The following is a 24,339-nucleotide window of genomic DNA, read 5'->3' as shown; positions in this document are numbered from 1 at the left end:
GTTCCTCTTCTTAATCATCATTCAAAGATTATCTCTACAACTAGTTATTTGAACGGAAGATCGTTTAGTCATCTATACGTACCAAATAAATAGAATTCATTAGGAATATGTTACTTGGTCCCAACTCTCAATTTGTTCAAATCTCCCATTCTATAGGCTGGAAATTATGAGAGATTTGGAATAAGCCAGATGATGAGCAAACTATAATTAATTAGAATCAAACTCATCAAACCTAAGACCTTCAACTTACGTGCGGCGGCAAATGATTAGTTAATTAACAATATTTAACAGAATTCATTTCTTCCTTTCTCAAGTCATTGTAGAAGAAAATATTTATAAAAAATAAAAACTCCACAAAGACAACCAGATGTTGCAGTTTATGTCAATAAACAAACTGCTAAAAAATTGGTTCAGTTGCATAATATAACTCAAATGAGGCTGAAAATTTATTACAAACACCTGCTAAGGAACAAATAATTCTACAGCTTGCAGAGAGGGGGAAAAAGAAAACCCCATCTCAGGCGCAAAAGTCAATTTAGCTCTCACAACTCTTCACCTGGTACATGTAAACTTTCTAAATGTATAAGAAACAATGCTCTTTTCCTTTCAGGGAACTATGATGCAGAAAAGAAAAAAAAATGATAACTGTCTGGTAAACTTTACTTCAAAATTTTGTACTCCTGACTACAATAACGGGAACCATATTTTCCGGCATTGAGAGTTTAAAAGTCTCGGAGATCGCATGAATTACGAGCAATCAAGAAGCAGCACATTCTAGCTTGTGACACAATCTTGGAGGTACGGGTGGCTTTGATTTACATACCGCTCCCAGAGAGGCTTATACCTGCCAATGGCCAACTTCAGCCACGGCTTCATGAACCCGTTAAAGTGAACCACCGCCGCACTCTCAATCAATCGGTTGTCAATGTTCAGATCATACCCCAGTCCTAATACATGCCATCTCCTATCAAGCGGCTCTGTCAGACCGTAAAATGTTAGAAGGCCAGGCGGAAGAGTGCCTAGCCTCCAAAGTGTCCCATTGGCATTCTGCTCCTGCCAGTAATGATACCGTGCAGTTACATTTGCTTTCTTCCAAGCAATTAAATCAAAGACATTCATACCGAAGGCCCACCCACATGCCTGTGGATCAAACTTGGCGCTGATGATTGGGTTTGAGAAATTCAGATACTTGTAATAACGATGAAATGCTTCAAGACAAGTTTCCACTGCTCCATTCACATTTCCATGCAACTCCAATGAGAAAAGTGGGGTCAGATCCTTCTGGACAACAACGTCGTCATCAAGAAAAACTACCTTCTCCAGCTGCGGATAGATCTCTGGAATGTAGAATCGAAGGTGATTGAGCAAAGATAGATACTTAGGGCTCCGCAGCTTTGGCACAACATCCATATCTTGATATCCACCAAAATAAAAGTCTCGCGAATCTGCATCAAGGAGCTGTTTCATGATAGGTGAATAAGAAGCATTAAACCAAGAAAATTCCTCAATATTCTGCACTTCTATTGTGGACCCTTTGAAATCATTACTTTGGAACCACGCCTGCATTGTCCCATAGTTGATCCCATTTGTGACAATGTGGAAGACCAGCTGTTTTGGATGGTCAGCATTGGAGACAGTGGAGTTGACAACCACAGAGGTGGCAACCACATTGTCTGAAAATAAGCAGAAATGGTAGGTATTGTTGTCCACGAGTCTGGGAGAATTCCTCTTTTCATCTGCAAGTCGTTGCAGATATGGCTTTTTAAGCCAATCAGCTGTGAGCTTAACATTTAGGCAATGGAGGCTTTTGGGTAATGCTTCAGCAGCTAGTTGCCCGAATACCGTGCTTTGAACTGTTGCGGCATTTGCACGCTCTTCAAGGGCTTGGATATGGGATTTCATTGTCATTATTGTGGTTGCAATGTCATAATGTGCATCTTCGGCTCTGAATATAAGGTATGATAGGCTTTTAATTATTGGCTCTGCTTCCTCTAGTGTCACAGGCTCTCCCCTCATGGCAGCTGTTGACAGCAAAAGCTGGCAACTTCGGATCTTTGAACTAAGCTCCCAAGCAAGATGAAGGTTATTGTGCTCTTTGGCAATAATAACATAAGCTTTGGCAAGCGTCATTTGTTCAGCTAGCTGCCTGGAAAACGATCTAGCACTCAATATTTCTTCAGTAAAATTTAAACTCTCATGAGCAACCTGCTCAAGTCTCGTATTTCTCTCCTGCAGAAGGGCAGTCACATTCAAGTAAGGCACTAAACAAAATGACAAGCCACATCACAAAGTAACAAAAGTCAATTCACATCGACCTAAGAGGAAATACACTTTTTATAGATACAATTACATACTAAGAAAAGGGAGATGTGAGAAAAGCAAAAAACGTCTACTTTGCCAACCAGGATAATAAAATTCAGAATCTCATTTCCGATTTCCACACCTAAAGCAAAAACGTCTACTTTTCTAACCAGGATAACAAGATTCAGAACCTCGCTTCCAATTCCTACAGTACAAATCAAACCAAAGATTGTACATAAATATGACCTATAAAGCATGAAAATATTGCTAACCATAATAGCTGGCTCAATGTGAAAAATGATGAACAGATTATTCATCATCTGTTATCAAAAACACACAAATTCAGACATTTTCCTCTTGAGACCATCCAAATTTTGACATTATCTGTCAAATTACTTCTATGAGTACAGGGTCAAGGTTCAGCTGCATATAACCCACAGTGTTATATTGTTAATTCAAGCTAGCTTATGACTAGAACTTTCTCAAATTTAAGAAGACATGAAAAAAGATGGAGGGAATGAAGTATTGTTTAATGACCAACTAAATTTTGTTATCACGAAGGGGAGAATAGCATGGAATGGTTCTGATTCTCATGCCTCACCACAGGCTCAAACACATCAGAGTAATTGAGAGCTAATTGTACAGCATTTTTATGATTTAGGACTTGCATTAATTAGAACACAAACACATAATGAATTAGGAATATCAGACCGTTGTCTTACGAAAATTCCAAATGCATTGGAAGCAGTCAATACGTTCGTTAGAAGGGGAACTGAAAGTAAATGAATTATGAAGTGCGGAACTTCATAAATAAGGGACAAAAATTTCGTGTATGCTTTAAATATAACAATAGGATAATGCATTTTGATGCATATAAGTGTATTTCCACAAATTTGGCTCTAGATAAATCATGCGTTTAGAGAGGAAATAAAAAACCCCATATAGTAAAACTGATCATTTGAGAACTCATGAAAAAATTACCAACACATAGATTTCAGACAAAAAAGTCCAAGAACAATTCGCCTAAGGTGTTTAAGAGCAACACATTGCACAATTCCAATAAGCTCATCTATGGCCTGGTCAAAAGGATCTCCAAGTACAGGACACAGAACCATGTGTGATTGTTGACAACAGTATTGTGGAACCGTGAAAATCCAGTGACATTCACTTTTTATTGTGCTCTCTGTGTTGCACATTACAATTGTACAAATAGATAAAACCAATGTCAAATGGTCAATTAGAAGTTCTATCCTCCGAAGGATATAATTTGGCAGGAACTTAAATGTGGGAAACAGTTCGATCTCTAAGTGAAGTAGCACATGGGAGACTTTTCCAATTGGATTCACAAGGTCCTACAAAAGCAACGATAAGTACAAGCATACAAATAACAATTCAGTTGACAAAATAAAAACGAAAAAAAAGATGTTTATCAAATAATCCCAAGCCAAATAACGACAATATACATCTGGGTTAGTGTGAACAAAGTGTGTGCTTACTGCTTACCAATCTACTTTATCCACCCCATCGTAACATTTAAATTGTGTAATGTATTAAGGCCTCAGCCCAAACTAACAACCAGAAAAGGCACACAGGCCAAACTCTAAAATGAAAGCAAGGGCAGATCATAGATGAACAGTCAAGAGATGCAAAAGGAAAAAACAGAAAAAAGAGAAGGAAGAACCAGTACAAAAATTCCCCAATGATCAAAATCACACTGTTTGGGGCATGAAAGGCCATCCCGTGGTAAGATATGAACAAGGGAAGTTGGGGGTCTATCAATCCATGCCCCGGCACACAACTTCCGTCTAGCAATCGGCGCCAAGCAACTGGCAGCCTGTTTTACTCCTCGTAGAAACCACAACCACTTAGCTAATCTACCACCCAATAACAGGAACGGTAAATTAACCCCAACTATGAGCAAGTAAAAATACAGTTCTGCACATTGAACTAGTGAGAATGGAAACTCTATTGAAATCCTAGCATGGACGTTCGTTGTCTGTAATCCGTATATAATCTCTAGCTTGAGAACGGAACTGCTAACTATAAATATAATCCAGACTTGAAATCAGAAACACAATATTAACGGTACCAGCCAGACATCAAATGATCATATCATAACAAAGCCACAATTGATTCAGCCGGAATTGCTACCGTCATAGGAAAACTGTTAAGTTCTTTCCTAAATGCCACCAACTAGAGATCCACTCACAAAAGGATTATATACACCCTGACTGCATATAAAAAGAAAAATCAACATTCCAACCAACAGAATGTCTAACCAAACAAGAAAAAAAACCCAATTTTTGCATTTCGATACTTCATCCGAAATTTCGCCATCAAACAACCTCAAATAGATTTAAACAACAGAGTTCAAGCATACCAAATTTCCATCCACCAACACCAAATTAAAATGTTACTTAAACACGCAGTTTATCTAATCAAGATCAAAGACACACACGCAGAAGGAGCAATGGGAGAGCTGAGCAATCATACCAGCACGGGTTGTTCGACCCGATCTTCATGCTGGTTATGGTTCACAACTAACAAAACCAGGCCTGCAACGGAGAAGAGCCCAAAAAGCGCCCAGATCCAATTCGAAAACCTCCGTCGAACCGGGCGCCGATACTCGGCCGCCCGCCTCCGCATCTTTGACTAATTTCCTCCACAATTCACCACCAAATCACGAATCCGCACCGACACATGTCCCAGATTCGATCAACGTACCACTGCAAACCGCCCTCCAATCATATCAGCTCCGTTTTTGCTCACTTGGGCATCCGCCAAACGCCGTCTTCAACCCAAAAAATCGATCAAAACGCAACCTTTACGCAGAAATCACACCTTCGAATCAGTATTTTCCTCCCACTCTCTGGCGGGCAGCTTCGAATGAATCGAAAAATTGAAGAGATGGGCAAGAACAATCAGAGTGTTTAGCTCTTGGGTGAGGGAGCAAACAGTGATCGAGTTTGCGATCTGTCGTCGGCACTGTGTGTGTGGGGGCTTCGGCAAATGCGGAAGATATTAACCAGAGAAGAGATTGCAGATGGTGTGTGTTAAGTTTTTGGGGAGGGAAAATAAAACAGTCACAAAGTCCGTCGCATCAGACCGTGTGATTTTTTTCCTATAAATTTCCAAATAAGAAGGTTGCTAACTTGCTATCATATTAATTTCCATTTTTGCTGATATTAATTACCATAAATTTTGCCATGCAATTATGCAAATCGACCAATTTCTGGTTTTTTTTTTTTTTTTTTATACATGTATGTACTAATGGTTATGTATTAATGAACAATATATATGATTTGATAGCGGTTTAATTTGTTAAATCTACTTCCTTCGATATTCTGAGATTCTAACCGTGATTAAGTGATACGATCAACTTAAGGGTATCATACTCTCTGTCTCAATATATGATTTGAGAATTTGTTCTCATATGATCTCTGTGTAATTTTGTGTTTCTTGATGAATTCTAACGAATGCTTTAAGTTTACTTATTGCTTTGTAATTAATTATGCTTTATTGTAATATTTTTAGATTTAGCTTGCAATGACCCTTTATAGGCCGAGTTAGAGTGCGGTGGTATTGCTCTTTGTCCTTGTAATACAGAAAAAAGTTACAAGTTCGAACTTTTTATTCACATTGATAGTTCACATTGTTAAGAAACTAATAGGTTGATACAAATATGTTACGGGTTTCTTTAAAAGTGTTTTTACAATGATTTAAGCACTGTTTAGACAATCTTTTTGGATGGTAAATGCTTTCATAATATTTAAGATCAAAGTTTACTGATTTAGAAGTCACTATAAGAAAAGTAGCAAAACTAACCTAATTAGTCATTATTTTGGTAATTGTTGCCAGGTGATGATGACGTTGAAATTGAGAAAACACAATGGTGACTAATTCATTCTCAAACCAATAAGGCTTTTCATTTTGTGATGGTCCGGAAAGGAACATTTACTGTATATAGTGGCGGATCTAGGATTTCAACCTTAATGTGTTCTAGTGTTAAATACAAGTTTTTTAGATAGAAACAGAGCATGAACAACACAAATATCAATTTATTCACTAAGACATTTTGTTGAACATTTGGTGAGTTTGTTGCACACATATCAACATATATCAGCATATGCCGAAACAATCTGATGAGTGATAGAGAGAGAATTGTGCGAGTGATGTTGATGCATTTGTCAAGATATGCCTAGCATGCATCACATCAAACATTTAGTAGGCACAAAAAGACTCATACCAACATTCAGAAGCTACCCATGAGCTGGTGGCCTTGTAGTAAAAAATGAATTACGAGCTTCATTCAAATTAAAAATTGAAGGTCTTGAGTTCGAAACCTGTTGTTTGTGTGGAAGCTAGACTTGTGGCCAGGGGGAGGCTGAAATGCTTCTATAAGTCTTCTTGGCCCCTGGAAAGGGTGAATAAATGTGGCTTGCCACCAGTTGTCCCCCTTTTTCTAAAAAAAAAAAAAAAAAAAAAAAAAAAAAACATTCGGAAGTTCCTTGGAAGACCTTCATATGTATATTTTCTAGACTTGGGTGGTCTTGGTACTATCTTGGTCCCTATTTTCATCAGCCCATGATCGTATGCAACTTTATGCATGTTTTAAGAGGTTGTTTCCATGATTCCAACCCATGACCTAGTTACAAAAGAGCTAATAGGATAGGTTAATATATATTTGAATTTTTTGTCACAATTTTCTCATTGGCAACATTAATGTTACCCCAGCAACAACTACCAAAATAATTATTAATTATGATAGCCGTTGCTCACGTTTCTTGTAGTGAGTGCTTATGGGTTATAAAAGCACTTGAAAACGTTTATCAGAGATCAAATGGAATGTCAGGAATCATTTTTAAGTGCTTTTTCAAAAAGAACTTAATCAATAGAAACTTCAACATGTGGCTAATAAAAACGTTTTATGAGCACATATACTTCCTAAATAAGTATTTTCAAACGAATCATCAACTAATAGGATGAAATGTAACATTGAATATATGAAGAGTCAATAAATTAATATGGGATGGGAAAAACGCATAAAAGTGGATGATCAATGTATCTCAAACTTTCAAGAAGTGTTCCAATATAATGATCACGAGTATTTACTCATGCACTCGAATTTTGGGTTCGATTTCCTGCTCCCCTTCTACAATTATGGTTTTCATCTATCCAAAATCTGAAGTAGCGTTTGCATGCACAATTGGCATTGTCGGGTAGCTAGGGTGCCTCTACCAACCGGTTATTGCACCTCAAGTGTTAGCTATGGAGTCTCTACCGACAAGCAAAACCTTAAATTTAACTATTAACTAACTAGATAGCAGATTCGAGCAAAGGCACTAGATTTGGACTACCTCTTCACTTTTAGGAGATCCGATGTGCTTCTCTTCATTGCCTGCACCATAAAAAATAAAAAATCTGAGTAATAAAGGGTTCTGCTACAGTTTGTTTATCCCCTTCAACAATGCAGGTTCCACACTCTGAGGATCCGGGGTTGCGGGTTACGCCATTGAAGCGAGTTGGCCGGACACAAATAGGCAGAACGCGTGAAGAAGTGTGTTCTTAATTAGTGTCTGGCCTCCACTACTCGCAGTCGTAGCACGTCATATGTCCTGAACTGCACAAGGAGTGTAAGTGCGGTTGCGGTTTCCGCCATTGAAGCGAGTTGGCCGGAGACGAACAGGCAGAGGGAAGAAGTGTGTTCTTAGTGTCCGGCCTGCACTACTCGCAGTCGTAGCACGTCATGTCCTGAGCTGCACAAGGAGTGCAAGTACGGTTGAGGGTTCCGCCATTGCAGAGAGTTGGCCTGTGAAGAACAGAAGACGCGGTTAAATTGTTAAGCAAACGATTACGTGATTACTTTTTAATGGTGTTTTTGGCATACCAACCATTTCATTTAACGAAAATGTTAATATAGACCAAAGTAATGAGTTATGACAACTCAAAGATAATTTAAACTAAAAAGTACTTCATATATCAATTCTAGTCTTGATAGCTCAATCTTGGTTGTACCACTTCAAGATGTTGCCAATTTTACTTAAGGCCGTGTTTGACTAAACTGCCCTTTTTCTTATGTTTGAATCTTTAAGAAATAACAGGGCTACCAAACGCACTTATTTCTGTTCTTTCGTCTTTCAGTTTTGTTTTTTTCCCACATAATCCAACGACCCAAAAGTCGTCTCCCAAGCCAGAAGCCGGTTAACCCAGTCATCGACGGCGAATTGCGATTCCACCAAATTTCCATACTTTACTTCTAAAAAAAGCCACTTTTGTAAATCGGGTGGTGGGAGAGCAGCCCATTATCCGTCCCTAAAAGGGAAATCCCGCCACGCCCACCATCTCTCTCCTTTCAATTTCCCTCCATAAATTTTCAAGGTATGTAAAAACCCATCTCTAATTTTTGGTTTATATTCTTCCCATCAGCTTTTGGGATAGAAAGTTTCATGCTTTTTCTTGACTGAAAGGGAAACTTGATTGGAATGTGTTGGTTTTTGGAAATTTATATGACATTATATGTTTTTTTTTTCCTTCATGGGGTGGTGGTTTGATTTCTAAAAGATTTATTTTTATCACCTATTTGATTGGGTTGTTGGTTCATTTCTGCTTTTGCTTGAACTGTTCAGGTCTAGAGAGAGAGAGAGAGAGAGAGAGAGAGAGAGAGAGAGAGAGAGAGAGAGAGAGAGGGAGGGAGGGAGGGAGGTTGGCAATGGCAACAAAGTCTGAGAAGTTTTCTGTGGATTTTGTGATGGGGGGAATGGCAGCATTGGTGTCAAAGAGTGCAGCAGCACCCATTGAGAGAGTGAAGCTTCTGCTGCAGAATCAGGGAGAGATGATAAAAAGAGGGCAGATTAAGAGACCTTATAAGGGTGTTGGTGATTGCTTTACAAGGGTGTTTAGAGAGGAAGGCGTGTTGTCGTTTTGGCGAGGCAACCAGGCCAATGCCATTCGATATTTTCCTACTCAGGTACTTCATCTTCGCCACTCTCCCACATTGAAACTATTGAATGATCAATTTTTAGTGATTAAATAGTGTTTTTGTATTTGTGTAGTGAAACTATTGAGTGCTTGCGTATTAGTTTGTATTTGTTTAGTTTTCTATCAAAGCAAGCAAATTTTAGAATGTGTCTTAACTTTTCAAGACGTTTTTCCCTTGGTCGAATTGCTGATTCTTGCACCGAAATGGTTCATTCAGAAATCAGTTCAGTTTAGGGGATGTGACTATCAGAAATGCTCGCTGAATTTCGGATTGTATTCGTGTGTTGTATGAAAAAATAGGACGCTTTACGCATTTGTCTTAGCTATTTGTGTTTTGGATAAAAAGTCTACGAATACCTTATCATCTTTATAATAGAAAACCACTTATTTTCTTAATTACATCAGTCGGCATTGCATAAGATTGTGGAGAGTTTGCACATTTTACATTTTTCTTGAGACCTGGAAACTTTTGGTATGCTATGTTAAATCAAATGAATGTCATGTTTTGACAGTCCTCGCCGAACATAATTTGGAATGCTATTAGGCCTTCAACTTTGCATTTAGAGGTTACTTCAAAAGCATCTTTGGCTGCTCAAAAGAGAAAGATGGGTGCATAATGTGCTTTGCTGGAAATGTGGCTTCAGGAAGTGCTGCTGGAGCAAGTACTTCATTGTTTCTATATCATCTAGACTATGCCCGTACGCGGCTAGGCACCGATGGGAGGGGTTCTGCAGTCAATGGTCAACACCAGTTCAGATGGATTCTAGATGTTTACAGTAAAACCTTATCTAGTAATGGAATGGTGGGGCTCTATCGAGGTTTTGGGGCTTCAATTATTGGAATTACGATGTATCGAGGAATGTAGTTTGGGATTTATGACACCATGAAGCCTATTGTTTTGGTTGGTCCTTTGGGGGTGAGCATCTCAATATTACCTGAACAATTCAAAAGGGAATGTATTCGCATTTGTCTAAATCATTGGTTCGTACTACCAATGTGCTTTCCTTGAAAACCCTCAAATGATCCCGTGCCTCAAAGTTTATATCGTTTGAATTTTTACAGGGGAATTTTTTGGCTAGTTTTTTGTTTGGCTGGAGTGTTACAACATTCTCCGGGGTCTGCGCCTATCCATTTGATACCATTCGGCGGAGAATGATGCTAACGTCAGGACAACCGTCAAAGTATCGCAACGCCTTGCATGCATTTCGGGAGATTGTTCACCTTGAGGGTTTCAAAGCACTGTTCCGAGGAGTAACTGCAAATATGCTTCTAGGAGTTGCCGGTGCTGGGGTACTTGCAGGATATGACCAGCTCCAGAGAGTTGCGTATAGAAAGGGTTATTTTATTGAGCCACATCAAAAAGTTATGAAGTAAGGGCCAGGACGTGGCACATAGATTGACAAGGTTATTCTTTTGAGCTACATCAAAGAGTATTGAAGTGAAAGGCCAGACATGGCGCATAGACATGGTCATTCGTTTGATCCACGACAAACAGTTTTCAAGTAAATGTCACGACATCAGATTTGTATACAAGTGTTACCTCTTCATTTGATTCATTCTTACACAGATTGTAAACAGACTTAAGAAGAAAGAGGCAAAGAGGAAAAGGGCATGACAAGGTGGGGAAGGTTGTTGATGAAATTGACACTGCTGCTTCTTGGAATGCCTGAGGAAAATCCTAAGGTGAAGTTGAATAATTATACTCAATTATTTGCATTGCCAGTGGTAGGATTGCGCTTTTAACCTACACATACCACATTTGCGCATGGAAATCATGCTGTTTCAATTTCAATGGAGTTTCTTTTTCAGATGGGAATTAGATTGTCACTGCCGAGACGTAATGCTGAGTGAAGATGGAATACAGAGAAGCTGTTCTTGTCTTCCAATTTACGTCTGCGTTCAACTCTCAAGGCATTGTTCTTTTTCTGCTATTCAAAATGTACAGAGAATATGATTTCGCTCCGCCTTTGTATTTGAAGTAACTTGCTTGTGAAGAAAAACTCTTCATCTCAAATTTGCCATGAGATTTGGTTTTGATGTTTTGCTTGGGAATTACAAGAGGGAAGGAGATTGACTCAAAATTGCAAAGTCTGGTACAAGAACTTTCAGAGATGCAACTCAGAAGCTGCTATGCAGTTGGTGTCAATCACTTAGGGTTGAGTCCACAACTACAATGCAAATTCAACCAAATCCCTGTAACTTCTTGTCTTTGATCATTTTATATGATTTTTAAAGTCTCCAATCAAGGCTACTTAAATTCAAACACGTTTCCTTGACATCCAATTTTTACAAGCATTTTTGTAGTCACCACAACCATGTCTTGTATGGGGAGACAGCAGAGGAGTGCTACATATTTGTCGGCACCGCCCCCTATACACACTACCATACCAAACACATAGATTCCACATTGCTACTTGGAAATTACTTTGCTTTTTACATGTAACAGTCGTTTCTCATTGAAAATGAACCAGGATTGGAAATTTCTGTTTTTTGGACATCCTTGTTTATTTTTGTCTCTCGATTCTTGTTTAACTTATTACATCCAATGTCAGAAATAAACAAGGGTGTGCATGGGCGAGCAAATGAGTACGGAAATCATTTCCAATCGGAATTTGACATGTATGCAAAAATATTTTCTTGAATTTCAGTAAAAAAAAAAAAATTGTGTCAAACTGTAATTTGCACGCATTTCAATCAAGCTAGAAGCCAGAAATTCTTGTGAAGCTTAGTGGTGATCAAGTAACCTCCCAATTTCTTGCTCTTTCTCCTCACAGCAATCGTCATACATGCAGAATTTTGAATGCAGTATTCCACAAAAACCTCCCCCGATGATCTGCTCCTTGTCCACCTCTTGATTAGCTGCCACCAAGTCGACCTCTTTCTTTCTTGGCCAAGAACAAGTAGGGACACCCTTTGTCTCTTTGCTTCTTCCACTATTATTGGGCCCTTTTCTTTCCCTTCAAGCATTGCTACCTCCACTTCCACCTATTTCAATTTTCAATTGTCAATACAAACGAAATATCAAAGATAATGGTACACCCTTTCACATTTGTTTAACAAAGATCTTTATTTGTATACATATATATATACACACACACACATAGGACGTCTTTAAGGGAAGTGATCCTCATTTTTCAAAAAAAAAAAAAAAAAAAAGGGAACACCGTTAGATTTGGCTTTTAATGAAATTTTGTGGTTGAGATTCTGTGGCATGTGATTTAATCTCAACCACAAAATTTCATTAAAGCTAAATCTAACGGTCAACAGGGTGTTCTTATTTTTTTTTTTTTTAAATGGGGATCCCTTCCCTTAAAAGGCCTATATATATATATATATATATAGTTGGCATCTCTATGATTGATCTACATTGACAAAATTATTGATATGAGTTAAAAAGTATACTATTTTCCGCTGCGAAATTTGAACTCAAGACTTTTATAATGGAGATTGGGTCCTATTAGATTAAATGGTTATGCACATAAGAGTAAAATCCAACAACGTCGGGAAAATAAAAGCCTTGTATAAATGTTTAAATGATCGTAGAGTTTCTCATTGTTAACTGATCAGGGTTAGATACTCACATTTTATCACTAAATATATTCATTACTAGTTTTGCTATTATACAGAAACAAAATTGGGGAAAACACAGAATTTGTGAATTAAACTTACCCCAGGCCTTTTCCTTTGGCACACATTTTTCATCGAGCGAAGCAGTTCAAAATCCCTTAAATTAGTGCTCCCATTTGAGTCTGCACCTGCAAATTAATCAATAGTAGTTTAGCACATTAGGCTTATATGTTAATTAACATCAATGCAACAAGATAATTAAAAAAAAAAAAAAAAAGATTAATCTCAGTTTTCTGACCTTGTTGTTTGGAGGGTTTAGCTACATGAAGAAGAACAATTGTGTCCTGGGATTGGACAGTGTGGGATAGTGCCCATTCGAGAGCTCCCTTAGCTTCAAGGCTTGAATCCACAACAACCATTATCTTGTTCCCATTTTTCACACCTTCTGCAGTACTACCCAAGTCGTCATCCCTCCTGCTGCTAATATTGTTCAAGAACTTTGTGCTGTTATGATCAGTAGTAGCTTCGACGGAACCGGAACGCCGTCTAGACTTGCGTTTCGACCAGAGAGACAGTGAATGGATTGGAAGACAAACAGTCGGCCGGGCACCACACAGTCTCGCATATTTCCTGCTCATTTGTTGATAATATTGGTTTTGCCGGTGGGAAAAATGGCTGGCTATGCATGTATAAATATACAAATAATTAGGCCTAGACGTGGAATTAACCTTTTGTTTTTTCAAGGGCATTTATTCCTTGTTTTGTTTATTTGTTTTGTTTTTCTATGTGGTAGGCCACTTCTTGAACGTGCTTTCCATGAATTAATTTGTAGACTTCATTTCATATATAGTTATTTGTTCCCATACATCCCACACTAGAAGAAAACCAGTAGCTGGGAGTTTGACTAATTTCCCAAAAAAAATAAAAAATGGAATGGTACGATATTTATACTTTTTCATACAGGGTGCCCATCACCAAACTACTAGATACGTATAACATGCATAGATATATATAAATCAGAATTTAGTACAGTATGCTTGTATGACGAGAGAACAAGTCAAGGAGTTTAGAGATGCATCATTTCCCAATATTAAAATCAAATTAAGCATCTCATTATCTCTCGGATTAATAGGGCACACTCCTAGGCCAATCGCGATAGCAAAACACAAATTTTCAACTAGAAAGAAATAAAAACATACAATCTGAACATTTTGTAGACAAAAGGTGTAACATTAATTATGAAGTTTAATGTTACATTGGAAAAATTGAACAATAGCAACAACATAAGCTCTCTCACACCTTTTACGTTATCAAACTAAAATAAATCAAATTAGATTACAATGGCTTTTCGTATATAATTAAGTAAGCTTTCTATACAAAACACGTCAAGTTCAATAATTTAGAAGAAAAATAAATAAAGGGTAAATTATACTTTACCACCTCAGGTTTGGGGTCGATTTCAATTCCTTACAATATCTTTAAAACATTTCACTTTCATACCTCAAGTACTATTTTATTTCAATATAATACATATATTACATTTTCCATCCATTGATCTGTTAAAAGCTGACATAGCTGCCACATTTGTGCCATGTGGCAAAAAAAATAATTTTTTATTACCTTGTTGGAAAAAAATAATAATAAAAAAAAAATTTGAAAACCCAAAAACCCATAATCTTCATCCCCTCCCTCCCTGCATCTTTCATCCCTTCCTCTCCATGCCTCTTGTAACATCCCACATTGCCCAGGAGAGTGGATCCTGTAAGCCTTATATGTATATTCTCATCTCTACCTAGCACGAGGCCTTTTGGGAGCTCACTGGCTTTAGGTTCCATCGGAACTCCAAAGTTAAGCGAGTTCGCGCAAGAGCAATCCCATGATGGGTGACCCACTGGAAAGTTCTTATGTGAGTTCTTAGAAACAAAACCGTGAGGGCGTGGTCAGGGCCCAAAGCGAACAATATCGTGCTACGGTAGAGTCGAGCCTGAGATGTGGTGAGGGCCCGGGTCAGAATGTGACAATTTGGTATCAGAGCCAATCCTTGGCCGGAGGTGTGCTGACGAGGATGTCGGGCCCCTAAGGGGGGTGGATTGTAACATCCCACATCGCCTAGGGGAGTGGATCATGTAAGCATTATATATATATTCTCATCTCTACTTAGCACGAGGCATTTTGGGAGCTAACTGGCTTCGGGTTCCATCAGAACTCCGAAGTTAAGTGAGTTCGCGCAAGAGCAATCCCATGATGGGTGAGCCACTGGGAAGTTCTCATGTGAGTTCCCAGAAACAAAACCGTGAGGGCGTGGTCAGGGCCCAAAACAGATAATATCGTGCTACGATGAAGTTGAGCCTGGGATGTGGTGGGGGCTCAGGCCAGGATGTGACACCCCTTCCTCCATGCCTGCACCCTTCATCCCTTCCTCGCCATGGACCAAACATTGCAAATCCCTACAATTCCACTTGCCATGGCTTGAAACAAAACCTAGCAAATCCAAATCCAAAAACCCATTTAAAAAACTAAAATAAAATTTGAAACCCATAAACCCATTCCCTCGACCCTCCTCCACTCTCCTCACTCTCTCTCTCGAACCCCGAACCCCCAAATCCAAAACCCACACAATGCAGCTCCGTCGGGCCACCACCGTCGGTGCCTTTCTCCTCACGCTCACATTCCTCACCATCCTCACCAAAGCACACAACATCACACGCCTTATCGCGAAGCACCCTGAGTTCTTGACCTTTAACCACTACCTCACCCTGACCCACCTTGTCGCTGACATCAATGACCGCACCACCATCATTGTCTGCTCTATTGACAACTCCACCATGTCGACCCTCTCTCTAAGCACCGCTGAAAAAGCAGCAGATGAAGTAGGAGTGGATCAGCGGTTCGAACAGCTTGATTGGTCGAACCGGATGCTGGAATAGCGGCTTAGGACCTTAAAGATTGGAACTTGCAGGGGCGGGGGTGTCGGTGACAGGTGGATAGAGGAGGCTATGAAGAGGGTGGATGAGGAAGGGCATGTGAAGTGGGAGGTGAGCAGTTCGGTGGTGTTGGGATTCGAGATGGGGATGAAGACAGTGAAGGGAATGATTTTTGGAGAGAGGATATGAGGGTCGGTGGGATTTGTGGGATTGGGTTGCAGGGTAAGAGGGATGCTAGGTAGGGAGAAGAGGGGTGGGGTTCTGGGTTTTCAAGTTTTTTTTTTTTTTTTTTTTTTCCCAATTGGGTAATAAAAAAATTATTTTTTTGCCACGTGGCATCAATTTGGCAACTACGTGGCACAAATGTGGCAGTCACGTCAGCTTTTAACGGATCAATTGATAGAAAATGTAACGGATGTGTTATATTGAAATAAAATAGTACTTGAGCTATGAAAGTGAAATGTTTTAAAGATGTTGTAAGGAATTGATATTGACCCCAAACCTGAGGTGGTAAAGTATAATTTACCCATACATAAATTAGAGATTGTTAGAGCATGGTAATTGAATAGACAAATAGTTTCTACTTCAATTGAATTTTATTATTTTTATTTTTTTTTAAAGGGGGACAACTGATGGCAAGCCACGATTATCCACCTCTTCTTGGGGCTGGAAAGACTCACAGAGGCATTTTAGCCTCCTCTTGGCCACAAGTCTGGCTTCTACACCATCAGCGGGTTTGAGTTGATGTGTTTTGTATAGAACTTATTGTTGCTCTAAGTGTCTTCTCCAACCTACTTTAGATTATAAGCAATTTGCTTAGATGTAAAATAAGGTTCATTCCACCAAACAAGTCAAGTGATTGGTTTTTGAGGCGAATAATTCGATCGTGTATTAACCATGGGATTGGGAGAGTAAGAGAGCGAGCGAGCCAACTTACTATTTATGTACTGATTAATTAGAAGAATGTCGCCGGCCAGTCTGCCAAATTTATTGACTAATGATTAATATATTAGCAATCCATCACTAGCCAACAGAATAAACAGATCATTAGGAGATAAAGATCAAACGAATGATTAATTTGTAATATATTCTAGAAGATAATGAAACTGCTACATATGGCTAAGTGCAAGTCAGACGTGGCAGACTGCATGATGATTTTGTTTGTATTCGGAAATACATATTTATCTCTACTGTCTATGATCATCCACTCACTGGTTCACACTACTAATTTAGTTTTTGGGCAAAGTTTTCATGTGTATATGGTAAAGGAATTCTACTCTCTCTACTCACGTACACATTAATCTGGAGTCCGATTTCACTCTCCTTTACTCAATAAGAAAAAGAAAGAAAAAAGCTAAATGAAAGTCATTAGGGTTGAAATATATAGCTCTACAGTTGCACTTGGCCTCCTGATACACACACACACACACACACACACACTTCTTCTCTGTACTCTAGAGCGAAGGATTTCACCTCATAGAAGATCACGGTAGTAGTGTATGTGTACTAAGAAAGTTGCTATGTCCTATTGAGAACTGATAACGTAGGAACGCATACATTGCATTTAATGTACCACTAAAATGATAAGGACCAACTACTCTAGAATGTTATATATTTACATTTTGTTTTTAAAATGTGGGTTTGGTTTTTAGTACTTTTAAACATTTAGCTACCTAGCTCATAGCTAATCTACACTCACAGGTTCAACTTGTGGCACTAGAACTTCAAGATTGATGTAATCTATGCATAGAGTTTATAGAGTTACTAGATCTATACTTAACTGCTCTAATACGGTAATATATATGACTAATTGATATAACCCACATCTACGACGTTAATACTATAAACATTGATATTGCAAGATTCACCTCAATCACACGAGCAACCAGAAACCAGAAGGAACAGAAAAATTAAGTAGCAAATCCATATTGGACAAAGTGCGCACATGCACGTTTCCTAAGTTAATTTGAAAATAGTACATTAATTACAAGAGGTAGACAACCCCTAACACAGTTTTTGGGCTATTAATTCTAGTAATTGAATTCCAATATACGATACACATCTGGAGCTAGATCGAGGCTAGGGTTTTGATCAGGCACATACCAATTAATTTCTAGGTATACATATATAAGTGTAGTATGTTTGCTTGATTAATTGGTGTTTTAATATTATTTGGATATATTATTTCATGGTGATGAAATGCTTCTATTCATTAAGGTGGCGGAGCATCCAAGGAGGCAGCAGCGTGTTAGGTCTATGTGGAGTCGCGGTTTCATCTCCATCCTGCTGATTATCTCCTGATATTCCATTACTTGATCTAATAGCCTGGTGGTAATTGGACCTGCTGCAGCAAAATAATATGTGTGTGTGTATATATATATATATATATACACGTTCATAAACCAATTAATTTAACTTGTATTATAACTATTTTGTCTTTAATTTTGTTACAGATGGAGAAAATAGTGAGAGAAACAAACAATGAAAATCAAGAGTGGAGGTTGGACCGTGGAAGAAATGTGAAAGGAATGACATACACAGTGGAAAGTAAAAATAAAAATTTGAGAATCTATTTGATAACCATTTGGTTTTTGGTTTTAAGTTTTAAGTTTTTATGTTTGAGATACGGAGAAAGTATAGAAGAAATGAGGGAAGAAGAAGGGTGGTGATTGAGAGCTAGCGAGAGAAACAAAATAAAGAAGATTGTCTTGAAAGTGAAAACAACTTGAAATAGTTTTTTTATATTTTTAGTGTTCATTTTGTGTACCATTCCTTATACATTCTCTCTTCCTCACCCCTCCTCCTTTCAACCATACTTTCCTCATATCTAACAAATACAAAACTAAAAGCTAAAACCAAGTGGTTATCAGACGGGTCTTGACATTTTTGTTTTCATATAATCTTCATTTTTTTCTCCTCCCTCCCACCACCTTCCAATCATCCTTCATTCCTCGTTTTTCCCATATATTTTCTCTCCATCTCTATTTAAAAATAAAAAATAAACCAAACTAAACACAGGGAAAGGCTAACCTGAAATTCAAGTACTGCAATTCCTGTGGTAGAAGGGTGGAGGAGGAGTCCAAGCTCTGCTTCTGCGCATGCTCCAATTGTGCCTGTGAAGTTACTGCTTTCTCCTTCTCCTTTACCTAGTTCAATTAAATACACAATATACAGTACGATGAGAATTACGAAATTAAATATTTTTAAACACACTACATACATATTGTTACGTACATTCTTTGCCAGCAAGTTGTTTTGCTCCTGCAATGCCTTATCCTGTCATGCAAGACACACACAGACAATGATCTACCATTACTGTTACAGAAGTATGGATTTATATATGCAAGTATTTGCGTGCATATATAAAATGAAATGAAAATTGCACACTATTCTTCTCCTCTTACACACTCCAGTTTGGTTTTGGTCATCGAATAAATCAAACGAAAACAGCAAACAAGAATGTGTAGCACTAGGGAAAGGATGTGTTGTTCTCATTCTCTATATAAAATGCCTTCTAGCTCAGGCTTACCTTCTTCTGGAGCTCAGAAATCGATTCGTACATGACTTGGTTCTGTATGGATGAAAAATTCATCATATTCCAATCAGTTATCCTTTTTTCGGAAAAATAAAAATGAAAAAGCTTTAAAATAAAAGTAAAAACCCAATATTAATTTAGTCTATGTACCAAAAAACTTTCTGAGGGTTAATTTGTTCATCATTGGTTTTACCTTTCTTGACCTTATGCGCCTTAGTGCAGAATCAAGCTGTTGCTCTAAATTCTGAAGCTCTTGGAAACTTAAGATTTGGAGATCTTCTCCCATATAATGACTGCAAACCAACCAAGATCAGTGAAAAGTAGTATGCTCAGTACTGATTACTTGACCTTTATATTATCAATTATAACGGAATTAAAGAGGGATACTTATACTTGAACTTGGTATACCTTTGATTTCTTTGTAAAACCTCCACCCTAGCCTTGAGCTTTGCATGTTCCAGAGTCCAGTTCCCCTATAAAACAAGAATAAATATATGGCATGAATGATCTGTTTCAAATAAAAAAACACGAGAAAAGTAAGCTAGCTAAGGACACGTTTGATAACTATTTCTTTTCAGTTTTAATTTTCACTTTTGTTAGGAATAGAGGGGTTTGGGGGGGGGGGGGGGGATACAAGGGAGAAAAGAGGGATGCGCAAAGGTGGAGGAAGGGAAGGAGTGAAACAAATGTAGATGGAAGAGTAGACAAAATGGAAACTAAAAACTTAAAAACCAATTTTTAGTAGGTTTCCGTTTCTAGTTTTTCTTTCCTGCATTCTCCTTCATTTCCCCCTTCTCCTTCCCTCCACCGTCCTTTCATTACACATTCCTCCATTACATTCCTTCTCTCCATATCAAGAAAAGGTGAAAAGCTACAAACAAAATGATTATCATGCAGCCCCTAAGCTAGGAAACTGATTCCTCTACAGGAAACTAACACTAATGGATGCCAAATTCATGGTGTTCCTTTTGGCTTTCAGATAAAACGGAAAGCCAGGCCGGAAGCCACGTTTGGTCAGAACTCAAGTTAGCTTTGTATAGCTTGAAACATGAAAAGAAGATTTTAGAAAAAAAATAAAAAATCTTCTAAAATTTTGTTTGCCTTTCAATAAACGATAGAGGAGGGTGTGGCGGCATATACAGTGGATTCATTATCATTTGCAAGAAGCTGCCTCTCTGCATGTGAGTATCTTTCGTACCTTTCCAGGATCCTTTCCATGCTGTTAATATGAAAAACGAAACGAAATTATCTACCAGTAAGTAGTCATAGTATTTAAGACAGACCTTATGCATATAAAAACTATGAAACTAATAAAAATCTCGTGTTTCTTATGTTAAATAACAAGCATGCAAATGCTGACAAATGAATTTTAGAAGGAAACAGGTAACACGATATTATCGATGGTGTAATGGACTTCTTATGGTATAGCTTTTTGAAATAATTTTAAGTATGGGGTCTTACATAAGCTGCGTCATGCTGATTTGATGCACTATATTTGCTTATAGGATATCCTCTAGCTAAGGTAGAAACAAGTGGTTAAGAAAATAATGCCACTCACAAAACAAATATATATATAACACGCAAACCCTTGCGCGAGAGTGTAATCTAAACTCTACTCACAGACAACAATTAATTCATTACTATTTATATGTAAATCTGAACACAGATAAATGCCTATATAACACAAACACACATACAAACCTATATATATATATGTGTGTGTGTGTGTGTGTGTTAAAACAAGAAAGAAAAGATAGGATACTCCAGCTGGTCTAGCTACGTTTCAAAAGTCCAACAAAGCGGAAGTCCGTCGTATTTTATTGTTAATTAAAATGACTGGTTGGGAGATCCTTTGAATAATTGAATTAGGGATCCAAACCAAATTAATTTGGGTTTAAATAATCTCTTCACTCAGTCTGTTTTACAGTAACCTGTCTAGCTAGCCACTTTCTCCCCAAGAAGATCAGCGAAAAGACACCACATGTTATCATCACGAAAAGTAATCTTATTTCCGTTTTTGTTTTATATGGATGAACAGGTTTATCCTACCTTCACATAGATACGGAGGATTATATATTCTCTCTCCCTCTCCATCTCCCTCTCTCTCACGCACACACCAGCACTATACCCAGTCTGTCTCTCCCCCTTTCCAGTGGTACACTGGTCCCTCAACGAACAGCTGGTCTTTGCATGAAATCAAAGAGAGAGAAAATCCCCACAAAAGAAACTCAAGAAAATTTGATATATTTTTTAAGAATCAATTTAAGGGAAACACAATTGTGAAGCAAGAAAATTCAACAGCATAAACCAGAAGAAGGGTATCCCATATTAAAAGCACCGCATGTGAAAAAAAATGTAACGTACGGGTAGAAAAATTGCCAAATAATTTAACTGAAGCATATAGCACGCCCTAAAAAACCAGAGTAAAAAAGATAATCGAGAAGAACAATGAACTTCAATCGTACCGCCGAGGTTTCTTTGGGAAAAAAATACATAGTAGCTGAAAGAAAGGGTAGTTGAGAGGGTACATATATACCAGGAATCAGTGGAGTACTCAAAAAGCTTGCCTTTGGTAGAGAAGACAATCAAAGCAACCTCAGCATCACAAAGTACAGAAATCTCATGAGCTTTCTTCAGCAGCCCTGACGTTCTCTTTGAGAAGGTCACCTGCCTGTTGATCTTGTTCTCAATCCTCTTCAGCTGCACCCTTCCCCTCCCCATAATCTCTTGTACAATTATTTATTATTATATATATATATATTAATAACTAATAATGTCCTAGTTATATATAAGGTCCTTCCCGGTGAACTGATCTCTTAATTTAGAGAAACCAGAAAGGCCACCAAGAAACCATGAAAATGGGAGAGAAAGAACCGGCTTCTGCTCTCTCTCTCTCTCTCTCTCTCTCTCTCCCCCCTCTTTCTTTCTTTTCTTTGTATATATAAAATGAAACTTTAATGTAAAGTTTCTAGTACTGTTTATTTTAACAAAAAATTACATTTTTACACTAAAAAGTTAATACTGAAACTATTCACATTACCCTTTATTTTGTAATTATCGTTAAAATTCAAAAATTTTAAGTCATTTTTATTAGTTTTCCTTATATAAAATAGGTTAATAGATAGCAAGTAGGTGGTTTGGTGTCTCTCTTTCTCTGTCAATATACGAGGACAGATTCGTTCTTGTATTTATATGATATATTTATAGGATATTTTAAAACCGCTATAAGATGAGATTAGGTGGGATTGGAAACCAGAGTGGTTTCGTCAAAAACGTTGTCGAATTGGGATTGGCCAGAGGCACTATGATTACCCGAATGGCTTGAAACCACATATATTTTTCCAATTTCATACCCATAATTAGCTAAAAAAAAGTTATTTTAGCCCAATTTTGGTAGTGTATGTTAGTAAAATTTCAAAAATTGTATATCTTTTTTTTTTTTCGGACAAGTAAATATTGTATATCTTCCTATTAAACTTTTTTTTCCTTTAAAAAATAGATCAGATGGTGGTTTCGTCACAGCAATATATCCTTTCATAAGTGGAGAAAACCTTCATAAACATTTCAATTTCTCCATGAGCACCATCGTGCGTGTTACCATATTGTTAATGTCAAAAACTATTAACTGGTAACATATACCTGCTTTTTTAAGGTATTAATTTTCAGAGGTGAAGATTCAATATCATGTATGAGTTAATTTACCGAAAAGATTAAAAGAATTCTTTTACCTGTGTTGGAGGTATGTGTTAGAATTCATCTGTCCCACATCGGCCACAAAACTTGAGAACAAGCCATTTAAATAGAATTACCCCACTCTAAATAATAGCTTTTTGGATTAAAACCCTACACCTGACGGATTGAGCAGGTGACCAAGTGGGGACAGTATCGGTGTTGTTGGAGTGGCCCTCAGCCCGTCTACTTGAAATTTATCAGTATGAATTGAGTTTCTTTCTCTTGCTTTTTATTTTTAAATTTCTTTTTTTGTTGTCTACGGGTGAGGTAATGAATTAGAGATCGGGCTTAACTGTTGATCGATAGTATCTTGTAAGGGGTCATACACTTAACATTTTTTGTAATTGGTATAATATATTGGTGATTTCCGTTTGTGCCACTTTTGTCGTGATTTCCTCTTTCAAAATAAAAATTTTATAAAAAAAATAATTTAAAAAATGAAGAGTGTCATGAATAGTAGCTTGCTACTATGTGTGAACAGTGATCTGCTACGGGCATCGACAGTGATTCTGGTAAATTGTCTTAATTCTGCTGCGTACCTTTTGTGCCTTTATTATTCGTGGTTTAGCTAAATGACTCAATATAATTGTAGTGTTGTTATGCATCTTGGTGGAATAAATATATGGATAATTGATACTGGGGTCATTAATTATGTGACTGGTGACCCCAAAGTGTTTGATGAGTTACGTGACTATATTCGTGATCCGTATATTACTAGTTCAAATAAAGCACCTTCCTCTGTGAAAGGTGAAGGCACTATCTCTCTTACTTCGACCTTGTCACTAGTCCATGCTTTACTTATTCCTGATGTTAAGTACAATCTTTTGTCGGTATGAAAACTACTTGATATCTTATATTGTTCCGCTCACTTCTACCCACATATTGTTATTTTTAAGACATCTAAACTCAAAAGATAATTGGTCGTGTTAAACGAATTGGGGGTTTGCACATCTTGACTATGAATGATGCTGTTGTTTCAGGTTCAAATAATCATCAAGTTCTAAGTGCTAAAGTGAATGACAGACATCAAATTTGGTTATGGCATTGACGTTTGGGGCATCCATCATTCAGTTATATGAAGTAGGGGTGGGCACGGGCCGAGCTAGGCCCAAAATTGAAGGAACCAAACCGACCCATTTGTAAATAACACGGGGTGAGGCGGGTTTTGGATTTTTCAAAATAAGATCCGGACCTAACCCGGCCCTTTTGAAATGGGCCGGTTTCTCCGGGTCCTCACGTTCCGATCCCTCCATTCTTTCTATAACTCTCCCTCCTCTATCGTTTACCTCCTCAACTCCCTCC

At 37.8% G+C, this 24,339-nt stretch overlaps 3 protein-coding genes, 1 long non-coding RNA gene and 1 pseudogene across 5 annotated transcripts; 1 reads left to right on the top strand and 4 right to left on the bottom strand.

Moving 5' to 3' along the window:
- Window positions 1-395: 395 nt before the first annotated feature.
- Window positions 396-5,437, bottom strand: LOC103437913 (hexosyltransferase GAUT11-like). Its single transcript, XM_008376439.4, has 2 exons — window positions 4,795-5,437; window positions 396-2,229 (listed from the first exon to the last, which is right to left on the bottom strand). The coding sequence occupies exons 1-2, from the start codon at window positions 4,945-4,947 to the stop codon at window positions 775-777; spliced, it is 1,608 nt and encodes a 535-aa protein (XP_008374661.1). The 5' UTR covers window positions 4,948-5,437; the 3' UTR covers window positions 396-774.
- Window positions 5,438-8,540: 3,103 nt separating this feature from the next.
- On the top strand, window positions 8,541-11,770 carry LOC103437915 (ADP,ATP carrier protein ER-ANT1-like; annotated as a pseudogene).
- LOC103409771 (universal stress protein PHOS32-like) lies at window positions 11,753-13,537 on the bottom strand. The gene is made up of 3 exons (XM_008348565.4): window positions 13,145-13,537; window positions 12,949-13,034; window positions 11,753-12,264 (listed from the first exon to the last, which is right to left on the bottom strand). Exons 1-3 carry the CDS (start codon window positions 13,482-13,484, stop codon window positions 11,974-11,976), a joined length of 717 nt encoding a protein of 238 aa, XP_008346787.1. The 5' UTR covers window positions 13,485-13,537; the 3' UTR covers window positions 11,753-11,973.
- A 4,161-nt stretch (window positions 13,538-17,698) lies between these two features.
- Window positions 17,699-22,388, bottom strand: LOC103437916 (agamous-like MADS-box protein AP1). 2 transcript variants are annotated; one of them, XM_008376441.4, is made up of 8 exons: window positions 21,842-22,388; window positions 20,446-20,524; window positions 19,714-19,778; window positions 19,499-19,598; window positions 19,300-19,341; window positions 19,005-19,046; window positions 18,801-18,916; window positions 17,699-18,114 (listed from the first exon to the last, which is right to left on the bottom strand). In XM_008376441.4, the coding sequence occupies exons 1-8, from the start codon at window positions 22,024-22,026 to the stop codon at window positions 17,976-17,978; spliced, it is 768 nt and encodes a 255-aa protein (XP_008374663.1). In that variant the 5' UTR covers window positions 22,027-22,388; the 3' UTR covers window positions 17,699-17,975. The 2 variants fall into 2 exon arrangements, with proteins under 2 accessions (XP_008374663.1, XP_008374664.1); XM_008376442.4 differs by having other exon boundaries at window positions 17,699-18,111; window positions 21,842-22,233.
- On the bottom strand, window positions 20,673-21,204 carry LOC139197137 (uncharacterized). The gene is made up of 2 exons (XR_011582269.1): window positions 21,068-21,204; window positions 20,673-20,822 (listed from the first exon to the last, which is right to left on the bottom strand). It is a non-coding gene; the product is annotated as an uncharacterized lncRNA (long non-coding RNA).
- Window positions 22,389-24,339: the final 1,951 nt, after the last annotated feature.

This window comes from Malus domestica, chromosome 06, assembly GCF_042453785.1.
Source record: "Malus domestica chromosome 06, GDT2T_hap1".
NCBI lineage: Eukaryota > Viridiplantae > Streptophyta > Magnoliopsida > Rosales > Rosaceae > Malus > Malus domestica.
The sequence above is the reverse complement of the archived record's forward strand: the minus strand, read 5'-3'. Positions and strand labels throughout refer to the sequence as shown.

Excerpts from the sequence above, each read along its gene's own strand:
- LOC103437916 (XM_008376441.4), bottom strand. The coding sequence starts at position 22,026 with ATGGGGAGGGGAAGGGTGCAGCTGAAGAGGATTGAGAACAAGATCAAC. Across the intron at positions 19,779-20,445 it reads CAAATGATAATGAATCCACT|GGGAACTGGACTCTGGAACA; the intron begins GTATATGCCGCC and ends CTTGTTTTATAG. Across the intron at positions 18,115-18,800 it reads TTGCAGTACTTGAATTTCAG|CAGGTCCAATTACCACCAGG; the intron begins GTTAGCCTTTCC and ends ATTTTGCTGCAG.
- LOC103437913 (XM_008376439.4), bottom strand. The coding sequence starts at position 4,947 with ATGCGGAGGCGGGCGGCCGAGTATCGGCGCCCGGTTCGACGGAGGTTT. Across the intron at positions 2,230-4,794 it reads GGGTCGAACAACCCGTGCTG|GAGAGAAATACGAGACTTGA; the intron begins GTATGATTGCTC and ends GCCCTTCTGCAG.
- LOC103409771 (XM_008348565.4), bottom strand. The coding sequence starts at position 13,484 with ATGAGCAGGAAATATGCGAGACTGTGTGGTGCCCGGCCGACTGTTTGT. Across the intron at positions 13,035-13,144 it reads TAAACCCTCCAAACAACAAG|GTGCAGACTCAAATGGGAGC; the intron begins GTCAGAAAACTG and ends ATTAATTTGCAG. Across the intron at positions 12,265-12,948 it reads GCCAAAGGAAAAGGCCTGGG|GTGGAAGTGGAGGTAGCAAT; the intron begins GTAAGTTTAATT and ends AAATTGAAATAG.